The following is an 18,197-nucleotide window of genomic DNA, read 5'->3' as shown; positions in this document are numbered from 1 at the left end:
ATATAGGCTTTAGGTTTTGAAGCGGGAAAGTATGTTGCAACCTGTAATCTTCATATGACATAAATAAATTGCCTATGTTGCAAAAAAGATGTCCAACATAGACTTCCACAAATAATTCAACCAGGAGCCATGTTTTCATGAAAGACAAAGTAGAAACAACTTACACATGCTAAGTGATAAATGGGTGAGTTATAATTGGAGTCTCCAAGTGATCAAGACAAACCTAGAAAATATACAGATACGCTCAACCTTCACACTAACTTTTGGCACAAGAAGACGCACAAAACCCTATCTTTTTATAACTCAAATAGTTGAACAAGTATAGGTAATCATACTACTTTCATATTATGCACATTCAAGTTTCCATCACACTGGAATAATTATTGAGACCTTGCAGCATGGATTATGTGTCGAGCAGCTAGTCAATAGTAGTTATGTTACAGTCATCCAATCATAACATGATTGTCGACTAGGTGTCTCGACTCGACTCATAGAGGTAGCCGATCGACTACTCAATTAGCCAATGACTAACCTAACCAATCGAGATTTTTGCGCTGAGCAACTTCCTTTTGTAAGAGGGGCACACTGTCCGGTGTTTGGGCCAAGAGGATAAGGCCATGCTCATGGAACCCTAACTCCAGAATGAGCTCACTTGTCCAGCACCCATCTAGCCGCATCTCCCCTAGCCACCACCATTGTCGATGGGCATGTGGCAACGACGTGTTGTCGTCTTTACCGCCATACTGTCCACCACAATTACTCGAGTTAGCACCCCGCCAACTCGTCTCGACCCGTATTTCTTGCTTTGTATTGCAAAAATCACAAATATCTATCACAATAACGGACTATGACCAACTGCCGTATTCACATGGAAATCGCGAGCCCCATTAAGATGACGGTTCTTTGCTTGTCCTGTGACCAAGAACCGATGACACGAGGAGACAATTGACCATCTACACCTGCATTGCGTATTTGCACGGGATCTATGGGCCAGGATCCTCCAGGCATTGGGTGTGGTGCAAGGCGATCCGCGTGTGGGGGAATCACTCTCGAAAAGGTGTGCTAGGCACGGACAACAGGGACGCCGCACGAAGATGGTGCGCATCGTATGTCTACTGGCCATGTGGGAGCCGTGGAAGCATCGAAGCACCATTTGTGTTTGACGGGGGATCGCCATGCCTGCGAGAGGTACCCCGTCGGATTACGAGCAAGTGCAAAGTATGGCGATATAAGCGGGAGTGCTGCGAGGAGAGGGACCATTGGATGCTCGCTTCGTAGGCAGCAATACAATGGGAGCATGGAGTGAGGTGTGATTCGCTTTGTAACCATACCTCGTAAACCATTGACGAAGGGGCTCTTCCCCTCTCCTTAGTTAATATATGATACCCACATGTCATAGACATGAAAAGCGTGACAAAATTCCCTTAGGCAAGCCAGTACTCTCAAACAACCCCGCGAGAATAATTTTCAGGAAAATGCGAATATTACTATTTGGAACGAGCAGTAGAACGTTCAGGGCGCCGAGCGAGCGAGTAAACAAGCCATCAGAGCGGCGGGGCCCACGGAAGCCACGTCCATGAGCGGCCACCAACCAATTTTTTTTTTCCCTCCCAATCTCGCCGCAAAGCCCGATCCGTCGTCAGAACCTACCCCCGGACCGCCTCCGTTACCAAATATCCCATCGATCGCTTTGCTACGCCACCCCAACCGGCCCCGGGCTTGTTCCTTTCTCCCCCTGCCAGGGGCCTCATCCTGGCCGTCCGTCGCCCGACGGAGCGCCCAGATTCACCCTGATCCCGCTCCTCCCCTGTCACGGCGGTGGAAATTTCTCGGTAAACATGGCCGATGATGGCTTCTTCACCCGCGGTGTCCATCTCCTCCCTCTCCCCCGCCGAGCTTCACCACCGCCGCTGCCTAACCAGACCAGACTCCATCCATCCATCCATCCATCGACCGCCTGCTACTCCCCTCAGCTCCGATCGATCTGCTCCGGCTCGCCCTCTCCCCCCTCAGCTCCGATCGATCTACTCCGGCTCGCTCGCTCCTTAATGCATGCGGAGATCGGCCGCGGCCTCGCCGGCGGGGGACCCGGATCGCTCGCTCGTCGCCGGCGTCCACCGCGGTGGAGGCACGCCGGCGATGGCCTTCACCGCCGTCGTCGGTCGGGAGAGATGCCGATGCCGATGGCGTCGTCCCCGATCCGGACTGCTGCGCCAGCGGTGCGGTGGGAGCCCGTCCGGGGCGGTCAGGGCCGCTGCCAGCGCGGGCCCACGCGGGGCCGGTGGCAGCGCCCGTAAATCCCGCGGCAGGGCAGGGGCAGGCGAGGTAACCCCGCGCGCGCCCGGCTGGCGCCAGGCCAGTTGCTTGCGTCGCAGACTGCCTCCCGCTCTCTCTCTCTCTCTCTCTCTCTCGTTTATCCTTTCCTTTTCGCCTTTTTTTTCTCCCCTCCCCCGTGCAATAAATTAGTGGAGCAAGCCGATAAAAAAGATTTTCTTGGTCTGGGGCAAAAAAGATTTGTTTTTTCTTTCCACCCCCCTCTCCGGGGTAGGGCGGGGCGGGGTGGGGCACGCGGACGCGAGGGGGGTGCGAATCAAATGGGGTTAAGTCCCGGCTGCGTCCGCTTTATCGGCTCACGTTGCCACAGCCTCCGTTCCCTTCCCTTCCGCCTCTCTCTCTTTCTCTCGTCTCTCTTTCTTCCCCCCCACCTCCTCCCCTCTCTCCCTCTCCCTCCCCCGCCCGCCTCCGCCACCGCCGCGCCTCCTCCGGCCCGCCCCCGCAGATCAGACAACGCCCGGCCCGCCCGCCCGCCCGCCCTCGCCTCCCTGCTCGTGAGGCCGTGGGCAAAGGGCCTCCGCTACGGTTCGCATCTCCCTCCGCCGCCTCCACACCGGTGGGCGGCCCTCGACGGCCTTCCCCGCCCCGTTCCTGGAGCCTCCGCGTGGTGCTCCGTCTCTGGGACCGACGCCCTGTGACTCCCGGGACCTGCCCAGCGCCGCCTCCGCCGGGATTGTAAGTCTTACGCCTCTGAATCCGCCTGCCGCCGGCCGTCTCCGGCCAGGGGTTTCTTTTTTCCTGACCTGTGTGCCCGCTCCCCTGTAGGTTGCTCCTGGATAGGAGGCCGGCGACGCTGTGGACTTGGTTCGGCCGCGCGTATGTGATTTGCGGCGCCCGCCGGAGCTGGGGATACGCGCCGCTGGGACGACGACCGCAACGACGCCGTGGATGCCTCCGCCTCCGCCGGATCGGAGGGAGTTCCTCTACAGGGACGGCCGCAGGCACGACGTGGCCGCCGGGGACCCCCTCCTGCCGGCGCCCCCCGCCACGCCGCGCTGGAGGGATTCCCCGTACCACCCGCCGCCGCCGCCGCCGCCCCTGCGCGACCACGCCCGGCCCTCGCCCCGCAGGACCGCGTCTTCGGCCTCCTCAGGTAGGTTTCCGCCTCCCAGGCCCTCAGATCTGATGCGGCCGCCACCTCCGCTGCCGTGCTGCAACGCTTCTCCTCCTGCCCCGCTGATTCCCCCCACCCTTTCTGCTGTTTCAGAGGGCTATTACAGGCAGGGCGCCGGCGCCTATGACCGCTCCTACCCCGACGAGCCGCTGGGCTACACGCCCTCGCGCTCCGACCGCTACTGGCTGGAGGAGGACCCTCCCGCCGGCTATAAGGGTTTCAGCCGCTATGGTGGCGGCGGCGGCCGGAGGGACGGCCGTGACTTGCGGGGATCCTACCGGAGGTCTCCGTTTAGGAGCTATGGAGGCGACTTCCCAAGAGGCCACCAGGAGCCCCCGCCTCCCCCACCCTTGAGGAGGTCTCCTCTGAGGTCAGTTGCTGTGCCGATCTGTTACGACCCTCCCAGTGATAGGGCTGACAGGGAGGATAGAGAACACCAACCCCGTGCGACTCCTTGGCGGCCGCTGCGCCGGAGGGAGAGCAGATCTGACGCTACAGACGCAGCTGGTGCTGGACCTTTGTCAGCTCGTCAGAGCGCTACTGCAGGGGCGGCTTCAGAGAAGAACGCCCCGTCGCAGTCTGCGGCTGTGGCAGATTCACAGTCGGCTGAGGAGGAGACACCCAGGAAGAAGCCCCGGCTTGGATGGGGGCAAGGCTTGGCCAAATATGAGAAGCAGAAGGTGCCTGGTTCTTCAGAATCTGCTGAACCTGTTGCTGAAGGGAGCCCAGGCGGCGTTGAACAGAAGGAAGTTGATGGCGCACCTGCACCTGCACCTGCACTTTGTGCATCTCCAGTGGCAGCACCGGCTGCACCACCACCTGCACCTGCACTTTGCGCATCTCCAGTGGCTGCACCGGCAGCACCATCTGCACCTCCATCTTGTTCTCCTGGTATGCAACCCGTTTTGACCTTTTCCTTGGTTTATCCCAGTTGTTTTCCATGTGAATAATTCCTGTTTTAATCTAGGTCAACATGCTGTTGCTGAATCAGTTCTATTAGGAATGAATGAAAAAAGTATAGTTTATTTGAAAACAATGCTCTGCTTGAACTTCATAAATGTGCCCATGAGATAGCATTTGTACTTCATTCATCTTGCTCGATCCCCCCCCCCCGCACACACACACACACAAAACAAATGGTCCTCCACTATACATCTTTTACCCTTGGTTTTGCATTCACCATATCCACAGTATGTCCGTTCAATCCACTAATAGACACCTTCCTGTTAGATTTATATTGTTGCGACAGTAGTACATTAGTTGCTGGTCCTCAGCATCTTCATTTTGTCATGCTACGCTAAGACACTTTGTTCATGTTTATAATGGAACTGAGCCGGGAGAGACCATGCACATCAAATGTCTTGAAAACTGACTGTTACCTTCACGTTTAACTGCAGTGCCTGAAGATAAATCCTGTGAACTGACGACAAATACAGTCACAGTTTCCAATAAAGATATCCCCGGGGCGGAGGTCCAGGCTTACAACGATGAAATCCCCATTAAGTTAGGTCAACTTGATGGTGATCGCATTGGCTCCCTTGCCAATGTCCTTGCTGAACTACTTCAACATGAAGATTCTTGTTCTGGGGATTCGAGAAGACTGACAAATAGTAGTAAGTTATTGCTACTGAAAGAAAACATAGCCAGGGAGCTTGAGAAGACCGAGCTTGAGATTGATTCATTGGAATGTGAACTTAAATCAGTGAGTACTGAATCGGAAAACAAGGCTCTTGAAGATGCACAAAATCCTTCACCTTCTAGTGGGACATCAAAAACTCTAGCCAAGCCTGCGACATCAAAAGTTCTAGCCAAGCCTGAGACATCAAAAGTTCTAGCCATGCCTGAGATCTGTGGAACATCTTCTTCCCCTAAAGAACAAGGGGTGCTCACTCCTTGCAAGCTTTCTGTGGGGCAGGAAGCTGATGCTAACGGTGTAGACTTGATGGATGTTGTAACAGCTCCTGTTCGCAGTGTAACAGCAGTCTCATCGGGGGAGAGTGTTGCATGTCCTGGAGTTGTTGCTGAAGCTCAGGTTGCTGTAGCTGCAGATGTGGCCCCATTGAAGCCTTCTGAAGGAACTGGGTCTGAAATTGATGCCCACTGTCTGACGCCGGAGCCTGGTTTGTCCCATGATAATGTTAGTTCCATGAAAGCTGATGGCAGCAATGCCTTGTCAACGAGGCAGTGCTCACACCATATCGACAGCCATAACTTAATCCCTTCAATTATTGCTGTGAACAATGATATAGCAAAAGAATTTAATGAACTGGTTTTCAAACCTTTGCCTGCTGGTCAACCATGTCTTGGTTTATCCAGTGAAATGAAGAATGACCTGAGTGTCAGAAAGAAGCTTGGCATACATAAAAATAGACTAAGATTCAAAGAGCAAGCACTTACCTTCAAGTTCAAGGTGCTGCGACACCTGTGGAAAGAGGATGTGCGGCTCCTCTCTGTAAGAAAGCAGCGCCCAAAGTCTAATAAACGCACTGATCAGAGCAACCGTGCATCACAGAGTGGATCTCAGAGGCAACGCTCGTCTAATCGCTCTCGATTGGGCATGCCTGGTCAGTATTTCCCTCTACTTACTCAAAGTACATATTATCCCATTATTTACTTGTAGAAAATATAGTTTCAACGGTGCTTTTTTACCTTTCAAAAGTTCTGTGTGGTGTTTAGCCGTCAATCAAATAAATGTGCTATGATATTTAAGTTATAAGGGAACATCCTCTGAATGTTTTGGTATTATGCTAATATATACCCTGCCTTCCTGTTTGTTGAAGCTGCCACACATTTTTCTGTGGCACTTCAAAGAAAAGCAATTCATGCATAAAAAGTTGTGGACGATGATATTTGATAATATGTCACAGATTTAGTCCCTTGGACGTATGGGAATTCTTGGAAAAGAGTCAATTCCTAGAAACCGATGACACCAGCTGTCATCAAAATGTCACTAGTACCCGCCATTTTGTCTTTATCAGATATACAAAATTGCAAATCTACTATGTATGGAATAATTTCTTGAAATCTACACATGGATGAGTTAGATTTAGATCATATACTTTAGCCTTTTCCCCCCTTGATATCTACACATGGATAAGTTGGTTTTAGAACATATTATACTTTTGGCTACCTCCTACGAAGTTACTGCAGTAGGCCTTATTGCCTTAATGTTTGTATTGCCTTAATGTCTGTATAAAGGATGACTTAGTGAATTCAGATCGATACTTTATGGCATGATGATAGACATAAAGGGATATGTTATACAAGTTTTCCAATGTTCTGCTTTCTTTTCTCTTTGCACTGCCTTTGCATGTCTTCGGTGTGCCTTTGAATATACTTTTGTTTGCAACTATCTTGTCTTACTTCTATCCGCCTTTGCCGCTCTTATGCATTTACTCACCACTGTTGTGTTATTTACTTATGAGTATCTATGATATGCATGCAATTTCATACAATTTGTATTTGTGCCCTATTTGACTTGGTGTTCTTTTCGTTTACAGCTGGTAATCTGAGTACGTTTCCTACCACAGAAATATCAGATGTTGCAAACAAGATGTTTACAGAATTTCAGTTTAAGCGCTGCAGAAATTACTTGAAAATGCCAGCATTAATTATAGATGAAAAAGAGAAAGAAAGTGCTAGTTTTGTCAGCAAGAATGGTTTGATTGAGGATCCTGTTTCAGTTGAGAAGGAGCGGTCAGTGATAAATCCATGGACGCATGAAGAGAAGGAAGTTTTTATGCAGATGCTTGCTTCATTTGGCAAGAATTTCTCTAAAATCTCCAATTTTCTACAGCACAAGACAACAGCTGATTGTGTTGAGTTCTACTACAAGCACCATAAATCTGACAGTTTCCGAGAAGTTAAGAAACTTCTGGATCTTCGGCAGCAACAACCCACTGGCAATTACCTAGGAACAAAATCTGGAAAGAAATGGAATCCTGAGAATGCTGCATCTCTTGATATGCTTGGAAATGCTGCATCGGTCGTGGCTGCCCATGGTCTTGATTATGCAAACAGAGTGGAGAAAGATACTGCAAAGTCTGTCATTCGGACTTCTTGTAGGTCTGATGTTTCGGCTGTGGCCAAAGGATCTTTGGATAAGGATGGCATTGCTAATGTATCTCTGCACGAGAGGGAATCTGTAGCTGCTGATGTCTTGGCAGGTATATGTGGAACTCTCTCCCCTGAAGGAATGGGCTCATGCATTACCAGTTCTGCTGATCATGGCCAAAAGATAGGTGCCACAAGAATGGAGTATCTTATAGCAACTCCAGAGGCAGACAAGAGCTTTGATGAGGAAGACGATCTCTCAGACCAGGAATGCGAAGTTGACTCAGTTGATTGGAACGACAATGAGAAGTCACTGTTCATCGAGGCTCTGAATAACCATGGGAAGGATTTTGCTCGAATTTCTTCATATGTGAAGAGCAAGTCATATGAGCAGTGCAAGGTATTTTTCAGCAAGGCTCGCATTTCACTTGGTTTGGATTTGATCTATCAGCAGACTACCGATGCTGGTTTGCCGACAGGTGATGCCAGTGGAGGTAGGAGTGATACTGACGAGGCATGTGCTGCTGAGATGGATTCTCCTATTTGTAGCACACAGTCTCCTGTGGAGATGGAGATGGAGGTTTGTCCTTCTGTTGATAAAACCCTTCAGGGGCATCTTCTATCTGGTATCGCCTTTAAACAGTCAGAAACTGATAGATCAGATGGGCCAGATATTGTGGACCTAACATTTGAGGAAGGTGAGATCAAGGCAGAGGATACTAATAATTGTAACATTCCTGTTGATCATAGACAGTCAAGTGAAGCCACTCATGAATCAACACCTTCATGTGCTCCTATCGATATCAATTCTTCTGAGAGCACAGGGAGTATGGAGAACAGAGAGCACAGTAACCAAGTGAGTGCGCATGGCAACGGAGCCATGGCCTCTTCAACTGAGCTGCCTGTGGGAGCACACCTGGAAATCAGCACCAGTCTGCACAATGTTGAAGTTATTGAGCCGAGCAAGGTGTCTGAAATGATTTGCACTCAGGTATCCAGCAGGGAACATGCTCCCGAGAGTGGTGCACCCATCAGCGCTGGAAATTTAACCACCCCGGTTTTCTTACCTGGAGTCATCCAGTCGAGCAAGGTGTATGAAGGGATTTGCACCAAGGAATCTAGTGTGGAAGGACCTTCTCAACAAGCACCCTTGAGTGCACACATGAAGGCTGGAAATTTGACCCTCTCTGTTTGCTTACCTGGGGAACACTGTAGTAAGGTATCCAGTATCGAAGGACCTTCAAAACATGCACCTGAGAGTGCACACGTGAAAGCTGGAAATTCGACTCCCTCTGTTTGCTTACCTGGAGAAAGTGGCAGCAAGGAAAATGTCACCCATTTCTCGGACATGGCCGGTGTTTCCTGTATTAGGCCTGCATTTACTTCGAGTTATCAGCAAAGCGTGCCAACAGATCTGCTCCCAGCAAAGCCAAAATCACAGGTTACCCCTCTTACTCCAAAGGATTTGATGCCTGTTCAGTTTAGTTCTGACCTTCCTGATCCTACCTCAATTCGTTTTGAGGGCATAGCCTCCATAACTTCACCAAATTTTGGTGATCATGCCAACAGAGTCAGCAATACTCCAGGGCCCAAGGACATGAACAAGTTCCCAGTATTTAATGAACAATCTCGGAGCCAGCATGATGTTCTGTTCCGCAATATTGATGGATACTTGCAGCACAGACGGAATCATCATCTGGCAGTCGATATACCCGCCTTTTCTGATAGCACTGTAAGTGGCAGTGTGGGAATTTCTCATCCGGATCAGTTCACAATAACGAAATACCAGAATGGCAGGTCGGGCAGCTCAGGTCTCTCAAGCACATCTGCTGGGTTTCTGATGAATGGGAGCAGCAAAGAATTACGGGAAGGCCAGTTGAAGCCCTGTTCCCACAAGGCAAGCACTGAGAGTTGTGATCAGGTGAAGCGCCCTGGTGATGTCAAGTTATTTGGGAAAATTCTGAGCCATCAATCATCCTTGCAAAGTTCTGGCTCATCATCGAATGTAACGAGAAGCAAGCCTCCCCCGCCAACGACAGCAGCAGGATTGTTGGGCAGTGGAATGGATCGCATGGTTTATTCATCTAGGCCCACAAATACTGCCCACTTTGGGCAGGACGAGCGAGTGGTGAGGAGCTACACTCACCTGGATGGGAGCACAGCACAGCCCGAGTCGTCTTTGTTCAGGGTGGCGAAATGCCAGAGATCATCAATGGCCAGCGTGCCATTTTACTCGGCTAAAAATGGCTCACTGGGCGTATTCGGAGAGTACCAACAGCCTTTGCGGCAGCAGCTTCCATCAGACCCGAAGCGGCTGGAAAGCTACGCCGATCTGCAGAAGAGGAACGGAATAGAGCTCATCTCAGGGTTCCAGCAGCAGCAGCCCGGGAAAGCCGCGCGGCTCGGTGGCGCTGGGATCCTCGTGAGCCCCGTGTCAGACCCGGTGGCGGCGCTCAAGGCGCAGTATGGCTCGAGCTCGAAGTTCCTGGGCAAGGACGCCGACCACCCCTGGAAAGACATAGGAAACAGGTAGCAGCAGCAGCCACCAGTAGTAGCATTAGGCGGGCAAATAGTGCATGCTTTTCTTTTGCTCTCTCCCTGTACCATATTTAGTTTTTGTAACTTGGGATGGAAGGAACTGAAACAACAGCAGGGAAAGCGAATGGCTTTCCTGTCCATATCGTCGTAGGGCTTTCTTTTGTCGTGGGATTAACTCTTTTCTGCAGCTCCGTCGTCATACTTAATTTTAGTTGTTTTTTGGATGTTGCCAGCAGTGGCTGTAGGTTTGCTAGAGGCGACAAAGGCGGTTTGTCGGTAGGGCTTTGTTATTTATGTATCCGGTTTTTATTATGCAATGCAGAAACCTCACAGACAGATGATTGTAATATGGTAATGTTGATGCTCAACTCAGCAGATTCCTCTCCTGCTGTAGTTTTGGTTAATTGGTGCCTTGTTTTGCTTTTGTGTTTCTGTTTCTGATGATCATGATTGTTGTGTAACATTACCGTTTTATTCCTTTATCACTTTAACCCGCTGCTGCCTGCAGGGAAATGAAATGTGCTCACTTCGCTGTCATGTTGGACACGAGCAGCATCGGCTGTCGAAGCGAGGGGCGCACGCACGGCGCATGGCATGCGAGTTTTTGCAGCGGGTTAAAACGGTTTGCGCAATTCTTTCTTCCCCTAATTTGCCGCTGGACATGGCCGTCAGTTCTGATGGTTTTGCTCCGGCGGTATGAACCGTGTGAGCGCTGGGGGTGAAGTTGACAGCAGCGTGCTTTCCTGTTTCTGATCCATGCAATGCAATTATCTTGTGTTCCCTTGCTGGCCTCTCCCGTTTCTTCTCCACGTGTTGCCGTGCCTGGATTCCGGTATGGTGCTTGGACGAAGAATTAACTGTCCATGGTGGATGAGATTGGGAAGAACTGATGGTGATTATGCCAGAGGAAGAAGGCCTTGTAAACTAAGCTCATCTCATCTCAGATAATCTGGACGATGGACCTACGTTGGAGGCAACGTAGGGGAGGCGAAGAGATGAGCACCGTGAATGATGGACCTACGTTGGGTCACTGTGATGCTTCCGTCTGTGCAGCTGCCACTGCGTGCAGGTGCAGCGATGCACTTCTCGTCCCGCCTCTCCCGTTTGACACCGGAGATGATGAGCAGCGCATCTCAGGTTTCCACCCCTAAAAAAGTTTTTTTTTTGCGAAACAAGAGCTATCATTAAACAGTAGCATTACAATCATTCTGCAGGCATTCAACTAGAAACCTAGGAACAAAGTTGATCCATAAACATCTCCTTCTAATCGAAGAAGCCTGCTTAGCACAAAGATGTGCCCCTTCATTAGCTCCACGCCCAATGAAGTTCAGTTGGAAAAATTCCAAATTGCTACTGAGCTCTTCAATCTCTTGGAGAATCGGTGCAATTTCTGATCTTCCCTGCTCTCGACTCCTCCAGAGGTTGACTACCTCTCTCGCATCAGTTTCTATTGTGATGTTGCCGAGGCCTAGATCGCAAGCCAGTTTAGTTCCATCCCTAACAGCAAAAGCTTCCATAATCAAAGCATTTTCAGCTTGCCCATACCATAAAGCTTGGCCTCTGATCAAGGATCCAGAATGGTCACGTAGGACTAGACCCGTAGCTCTCTCATTCGAGTTCACCTGGAAGCTAGCATCCACATTCATCTTCAGACTTCCTTCTTGCGGTGGCTGCCACTTGACTTGCACCTTTGGGCCACACACTTTATTCTTGCCAGCAGCAACACAGAGATCCATAGCAATATCTGTTGTCCACTTAACAGATTGAGGCACCATTCTAACTTGCTCCTCATGGTGCCTAGCATTCCTCTCCGACCACACAGCCCATCCTCCACAAAGAACAACAGCTGCATCATCTAAAGAAATCACCTCACTGTCAATAAGGTCTATGGCCCAAGTACCCGGATGAAGGTCAGGTAGCTTGAATGAAGTAACAGCCTTCAGCTGTTGCCAGAAAAGTTTTGCCCATGTACACTCAAACAGTGCGTGCCTAATAGTCTCATCTCGCCCACATGATTGGCAAAACGAAATTTTCTCAATATGTCTATCCTTCAGAACCTGACGGCAAGGAATAAACTTCTTGATGATTCGCCACCAAAAATTACGAACCTTAGGAGGCACTCTCATCTTCCATAGCTTCTTCCAGAAAACTTGTTCAGATCCTCTTGAGCCCATCACTGGATTGATAGTAGTATTTGCTACAAGAAGCGCCCTATAAGCAGAGCGGACTGAAAAATTACCGTTCCTTTCCAAATGCCATCCCCACAAGTCTCCATCAAGGCGACCAGTTGGAATTCTCATAATAGCCTGGGCATCGACCGGAACAAAATTTGTTTCCAATACTTGTTCATCCCATTCTCCCGTAACCGGGTTCATCAATTCCTCCACAAGGTTAACATCCGATGAAGGAAGCCTTACAATTGGTTTTAAAGTTGAGTTTGAAGGTATCCAAGGATCATCCCAAATTCTCGTGCTTGCACCATCACCAATGCGTTTAATTAGGCCCAACTTTAGAGCTTCACGGCCATACAAAATCGCTCTTCATGTATGAGAAGCATTCCTCTTATTTCCGGCTGTCAATAGATTACCTTCATGATAATATTTACCTCTCAAGACCCGAGCACACAACGAGTTGGGATTACAAATCAATCGCCACCCTTGCTTCGCTAACATAGCTTTATTGAAGAGTACGAGATCTTTGAACCCCATACCACCACAAACCTTTGGTATAGCGAGATCCTTCCATTTAACCCAATGCATTTTCCTTTTTTTTCATCTCCTCCCCACCAGAACCGAGCCAGTACTGCAGTGATCTTTTTACATAACTTCTTGGAAAGTTTGAAACAGCTCATCGAGTAAGTTGGAATAGCTTGGCATATAGACTTAATAAGCACCTCACGTCCAGCACTACTAAGAAGTTTAGGTGCCCATCCCGCCACAAGTCTCTTAATAGTAGCCAAAATATGTTGAAAATTCTCATCAGTGGACCTTCCCAGAGCTGTAGGGAGACCCAAATATTTCTCAACTAGTGCCTCAACTGTAATCTCCGTGCCCTGATGGATAGCCGCCTTCATATTGTCATCAGAATTCCCGCTAAAAAATATAGCTGACTTCTGTTTGTTAACCATTTGGCCCGATCCAATACGGTATCTTTCCAGAACTTCTTGTAATCTATTAGCACATTCAGCTGTCGCCTGAGTGAATACCATACAGTCATCTGCAAAAAGAAGGTGAGAAATCCATGGACAGTGAATACCAACTCTCACTCCACGAGATAAATGTCCAGCTCCATACTTCTTCAACATACAAGAAAAGCCTTCTGCACATAGGAGAAAAAGGTACGGAGAAATTGGATCACCTTGCCTAATACCCTTTGAAGGTTTGAATATTTGAGAGTAATTGCCATTAACCCTAACTGAAAAAGAAACTGTTTCCACACAGGACATAACTCTATTAATCCATGCATCTGCAAAGCCAAGTTTGCTCATGATAGCTCTCAAGTATGACCATTCTACATGATCATAAGCTTTTGCCATATCAAGCTTCACCGCACAAGCCCCGGATTTTCCTTTCTTCCTCTTCAAAAAATGGATACACTCATATGCCAAGAGTACGTTGTCCGTAATCAGTCGGCCCGGAACGAAAGCGCTCTGCTCTTCAGAGATTAATCCTTGCAGTAACAGTCTCAATCTCAAGGCTAACACCTTCGAAGCTAATTTGTAAAGCACGTTACATAAAGAAATAGGCCGATATTGACCGAGATGTTGCGGGTTTTTAACCTTCGGAATGAGAACCAACACCGTGGAATTAACCATCTCAGGCATTTGACCACCTTCCAGGAAATCCCTCACTGCCTCACATACCGTGTCTTTTAAAATGTTCCAATGACGGATGTAGAAGCCAGCGGTAAATCCATCAGGGCCTGGTGATCTATCAGGATGCATCATAAAAAGAGCTTGCTCTATTTCATCGTTCGTAACCGGTGCACAAAGTCTACTGTTCATTGCATCATCCACCTTCCGATCAACCCAAGAAGTCACCAGATCTGGGTCGGTTCCATCTTGAGCAGTAAACAGTCCCTGATAATAATTGAGAACCTCTGCTTCTAGCTCAGGTTGAGAATTAGCAACTGATCCATCTTCCCTCTTCAGCGACTTAATTTTGTTAATACGTGCACGTTCCTTAGCCTTGGCCTGAAAAAAAGACGTATTACGATCTCCAGCAGCTAGCCAAAGGGCTCTTGAATGCTGTTTCTCCAAAGCTTCCTCCCTAGATAGCAACTCTGAAATTCTGGCTATGAGTTCCATCTCCTCTCTGCACGGTCTGGATAAAAGCGAATTTTGTCGAACATACCCCAGCCGAGCCCGAAGGGATTTCAACTGTCTTTTCACCGATCCAAACTCAGATTTACTCCAATTCTGTAGTCTCTGCCGCACCCCACTCAAAGCTGCACTTATCCCTTGCAGATTACTAGTATTAACGTGCCACGAATCCTCTACTACTTGTGTATACCGATCGTGTCGAGTCCAAGCATTCTCGAATCGAAAAGGTCTACCTTCCCTTCCTTCCTCCATCCATTCAGACTTCCTGATAGAGATGAGGAGAGCACAGTGGTCAGATTCGGCACACTGGACATGGTTAACCACTGTATTATCAAAACACTCCACAAATCTATCATCCCCCAAAGCTCGGTCAAGCCGGACCTTGATGTTGCTATCCCCTTGTTGTCTATTGTCCCAAGTGTAAGGTAGGCCAAAGTAGCCCAAGTCCTCAAAACGGCAATATTCAATGGTATCCCTAAAAACCTCCATCTTCCACTCCTGCCTCTCATTACCACCTAGTTGCTCGGAGGCATGCAAAACTTCATTAAAGTCGCCCGCACAGACCCACGGGTTATTATATTCCCTTCTCATGAATTTCAGTAGGTCCCAACATCTTTTCCTCTTTGTTCTCTTCGGATCACCGTAGAATCCGGTGAATCGCCACTCCATATCTCCAACACTATCATCCTGAACCATGACATCAATGTGTGACCCGCTAAAAGATTTCAAAGTCACAATTGAGTTGTTATTCCAGTATAGGCAAAGTCCTCCACTTAATCCCACACAGTTAACTCCAAAAGCATTTGTGAACCCAAATCTCCATTTTAGCCCTTGTGCTCTCTTGGCAGACATCTTGGTCTCCGAGAGAAAGACCAGACCAGGGCGTTGCAACCTAATTAGGTTACTAATCTCACGAACTGTCTCGGGCCGCCCACAACCCCGACAATTCAAGCACATGATATTCATTGTTCCCGGCGGTCATCCTCGAGGGATGCCGCCGATTCATCCAGTATATGACCTAAAACAGAGCTATCCAGTGCCTCACCATCTGCCCTTATGGTTTTCTTCTTGTTCGTATTTTCCTGGTATGGCACAGCTGGACTAGAACCCTTGCTTCCATCAGACAAGTCAACGATGTAAACTGTTGTACGGACAGGCAAAAATAGATGCTTCTTTATACCAGTGTAGCATGCGTACTGAAGAAATGACATGTTTCTTGGATCAGTAGAACCAGCTTCTTCCTTCAGGTGTACTGAATGATTTCCCAGTACCCAACTACCCCCTGGATCTGGATCCTCCTCCACTGAGACTCCATAATCAAAGCGAACAGTACATATCTCCTTATTCGTGAACTTCGCTGCATAGTTCCGTTTCAGTTCAGTTGGCTTCTCAAAAGGATTGAAATTAAGACGGACATGATCAGAACACGATTGCTCTTTTATTAGATGAATACCAAGACCGACATTAGCACACATATGAATGGGTCCCTGAACGTGTGCACACACACTAGCAACCTCGTCATTCTCTCCCAAATTCACTTCCAGTACATCTCTTACGGAATTAGACTGAGCTTCGATTCGAAAACTCCTCCCAAAATCATCATCCATAGGAACAGGTAGGTTATCCCCATCCAGCAAGAGTGTCATCACATCCGCCTCCACCGGGCCATCAATAACCCAGTTCTTCCTGGTCTGAGCACCTTCAGTACTGGCTGCTGCGAGATCTCCCGAAAAGGAGAGTACTGACCCTTGGAAAATGATGCAAGGCCTTTCCTTCACCTCACAATTCTGCTCCCCTTTCATAGATATAAAATCCTGCGTCCGCTCCTCACCTTGATAGGGCAAAATCCCCACCTTATCTGTCATCAATACGATTTTATTCACTATAGAAACCTTTTGCAGCCGTCCAAAATCATGCCCAAGGAATTCCCTAGCCCTTTCTCTCATCCGACCCAAACATCTCAGGGGATCTTTGGACCTCTTGAGCAACTCTGACCCCTGCTTTCTGAAGGAGGTCCAGTCAACTAGTTCAACCGCATCGTATCCGATCCCCATCCCTCGAGGAGCCGTACAGCCTTCAATTTCCGGCGCCGCCGCCATCGCCCCTGACTCCGGCACAAACCCAGAACGCTAGGCAAAGAAATCAGCTATCTGGGATAAAAGGAAGAGAAAAAATAGGAATTTGGGACTGTAAAAGAAATGGCTAGCAGATAGGAACAGGAGAAAAATGACTTGAGAAAGGACGGTAGAGGATATAAAAGGATCATAGAGAAAGAAGGAAACTAGAAACTGAGATTAGGGGAGGATAAGAAATCCAAAAGGAAGAAGAAAGAAACAAGAAGAAGAAACGGCAAGAAGCCAGTCGCCGGCAAATCGCCAAGTCGCCATTCAGTTACTGTAGCAGGGGAAAGTGGGTGACCCCTAAAAAAAAGGTTTCTTGCCTGTCTGGCAGTCTGTCAACACAAGGACGCAACGTGTAGTGTAGGGTCATACGGTTTGCCAGGAACGGCAGGCACATCATGTGCTTGCTAGTTTCACCCCCAAGAAACCAGTACATTTGCAAGGCGAGATATTATTATTGGCATGTCCCTAGCCGATTCCTTAAAAACTGTTTGCTTCTCCAAATTTAATTTTCTGTTTTGAGGAGTTAACCGCACCTAGCTGATGACTCCTTAAAAACTACTCCCTTCGTTCCAAAATAAGTGTCTCAGCCTTAATACAACTTTGTACTAGAGTTAGTACAGTTAAGACACTTATTTTGAAATGGAGGGAGTATTAGCTCCTCCAAAATTTCTGTTTTGAGGAGTTAACTGCTTAAAAGCCGTTGGCTCCTCCATTTTTTTTTCTGTTTCGAGGAATTAACCGCACCTAGCCGAACCCCTATCTGCTGCCCCACTACCTCATTTTTACGCGGTCGTGGGCAATTCTTAGAAAAGAAAATTCCCTTCCCTTCCTCTCCGCCCACGACGTCTCCTCTCCTGTTGCCGCTGCTGCATGGGATGCCCTGCTCACTGTTGGAATGGGCCCGCCGCCGCTCCATGGCCTCCTCACCTGGCGTGCCTACTTGCCAAGACGCCCGATTTGATGCAAGGACTCCAAATTCAGTTATAAGGTAGCACCTGCCGAGTTTTGATCATACCCCGAAACTTCGGTCACCTATGATGTACTGATGATACATAGCGTTATTCGAGCGACATTGCTACATATGCTACTAGGTGGCTGGCACCGTCTAGTCATCGCCTTCGTCGATGTCCTCCATGTCGGCGTTGCCATCTCGTCCTCCTCTGCGGACGAGGTATCCTTGCGTAGGGCCAGACTCACGATCGACAGTCGCGAGCTGCCGCCCATCCTCCTCGTCGGTGAGTGTGGAGCCGTGAGTGAGTGGGGAGCCATACTCACGGATGATTTGCGCCTCATTAGGAGCTTGGGGGGCGGTGATCTCGAGCACAACGTCGATCGGGTCCTCAGGCTTTGGCTATGCCACTATGGGGACGACGTCATTCACCAGGGTGAGGGGGCGACTGGTTGACGGGGACAACGTCCTTCTACTCCTTCAGCTAGACAAAGAGGCCTAGTTCCCTACGGTCGTCAGATTCGCTGCCGCTGTGTTCAGCCAGTAGGTTGCGTTCCAGCGCGACGACATTTGTCGTTGAGAGAGGAGGAGGTGTGGGAGGGGGTAAAGCTTCCATGATGGAGACGCTTTGCTAAGATGCTCTATAGCCGAGGATGAAGCCGTGTGGCCATCTGAACAACCACCTTGGGAATTGGGGGGAGAGGGGGGGTGGGGTGGGGTGGAGGTTGACGCCATGGCTCGGTGGCTACCGGTCACGTCGCCCCA

The 18,197-nt window shown here is 49.1% G+C and overlaps 1 protein-coding gene across 1 annotated transcript; it reads left to right on the top strand.

The window, feature by feature from the left end:
- Window positions 1–446: 446 nt before the first annotated feature.
- LOC125546529 (Duplicated homeodomain-like superfamily protein) lies at window positions 447–10,443 on the top strand. The gene is made up of 5 exons (XM_048710762.2): window positions 447–3,009; window positions 3,100–3,427; window positions 3,542–4,339; window positions 4,846–6,012; window positions 6,949–10,443. Exons 2-5 carry the CDS (start codon window positions 3,223–3,225, stop codon window positions 10,032–10,034), a joined length of 5,256 nt encoding a protein of 1,751 aa, XP_048566719.2. The 5' UTR covers window positions 447–3,009; window positions 3,100–3,222; the 3' UTR covers window positions 10,035–10,443.
- The last annotated feature ends 7,754 nt before the right edge of the window (window positions 10,444–18,197 follow it).

This window comes from Triticum urartu, chromosome 1A, assembly GCF_056163025.1.
Source record: "Triticum urartu cultivar PI428250 chromosome 1A, HENAU_Tu73, whole genome shotgun sequence".
In the NCBI taxonomy this organism is placed as follows: domain Eukaryota; kingdom Viridiplantae; phylum Streptophyta; class Magnoliopsida; order Poales; family Poaceae; genus Triticum; species Triticum urartu.
The sequence above is the reverse complement of the archived record's forward strand: the minus strand, read 5'-3'. Positions and strand labels throughout refer to the sequence as shown.

Coding starts and splice junctions, on each gene's coding strand:
- LOC125546529 (XM_048710762.2), top strand. CDS start 3,223: ATGCCTCCGCCTCCGCCGGATCGGAGGGAGTTCCTCTACAGGGACGGC. Junction 4,340..4,845: donor ACCTCCATCTTGTTCTCCTG/GTATGCAACCCG, acceptor GTTTAACTGCAG/TGCCTGAAGATAAATCCTGT. Junction 6,013..6,948: donor CTCTCGATTGGGCATGCCTG/GTCAGTATTTCC, acceptor TTTCGTTTACAG/CTGGTAATCTGAGTACGTTT.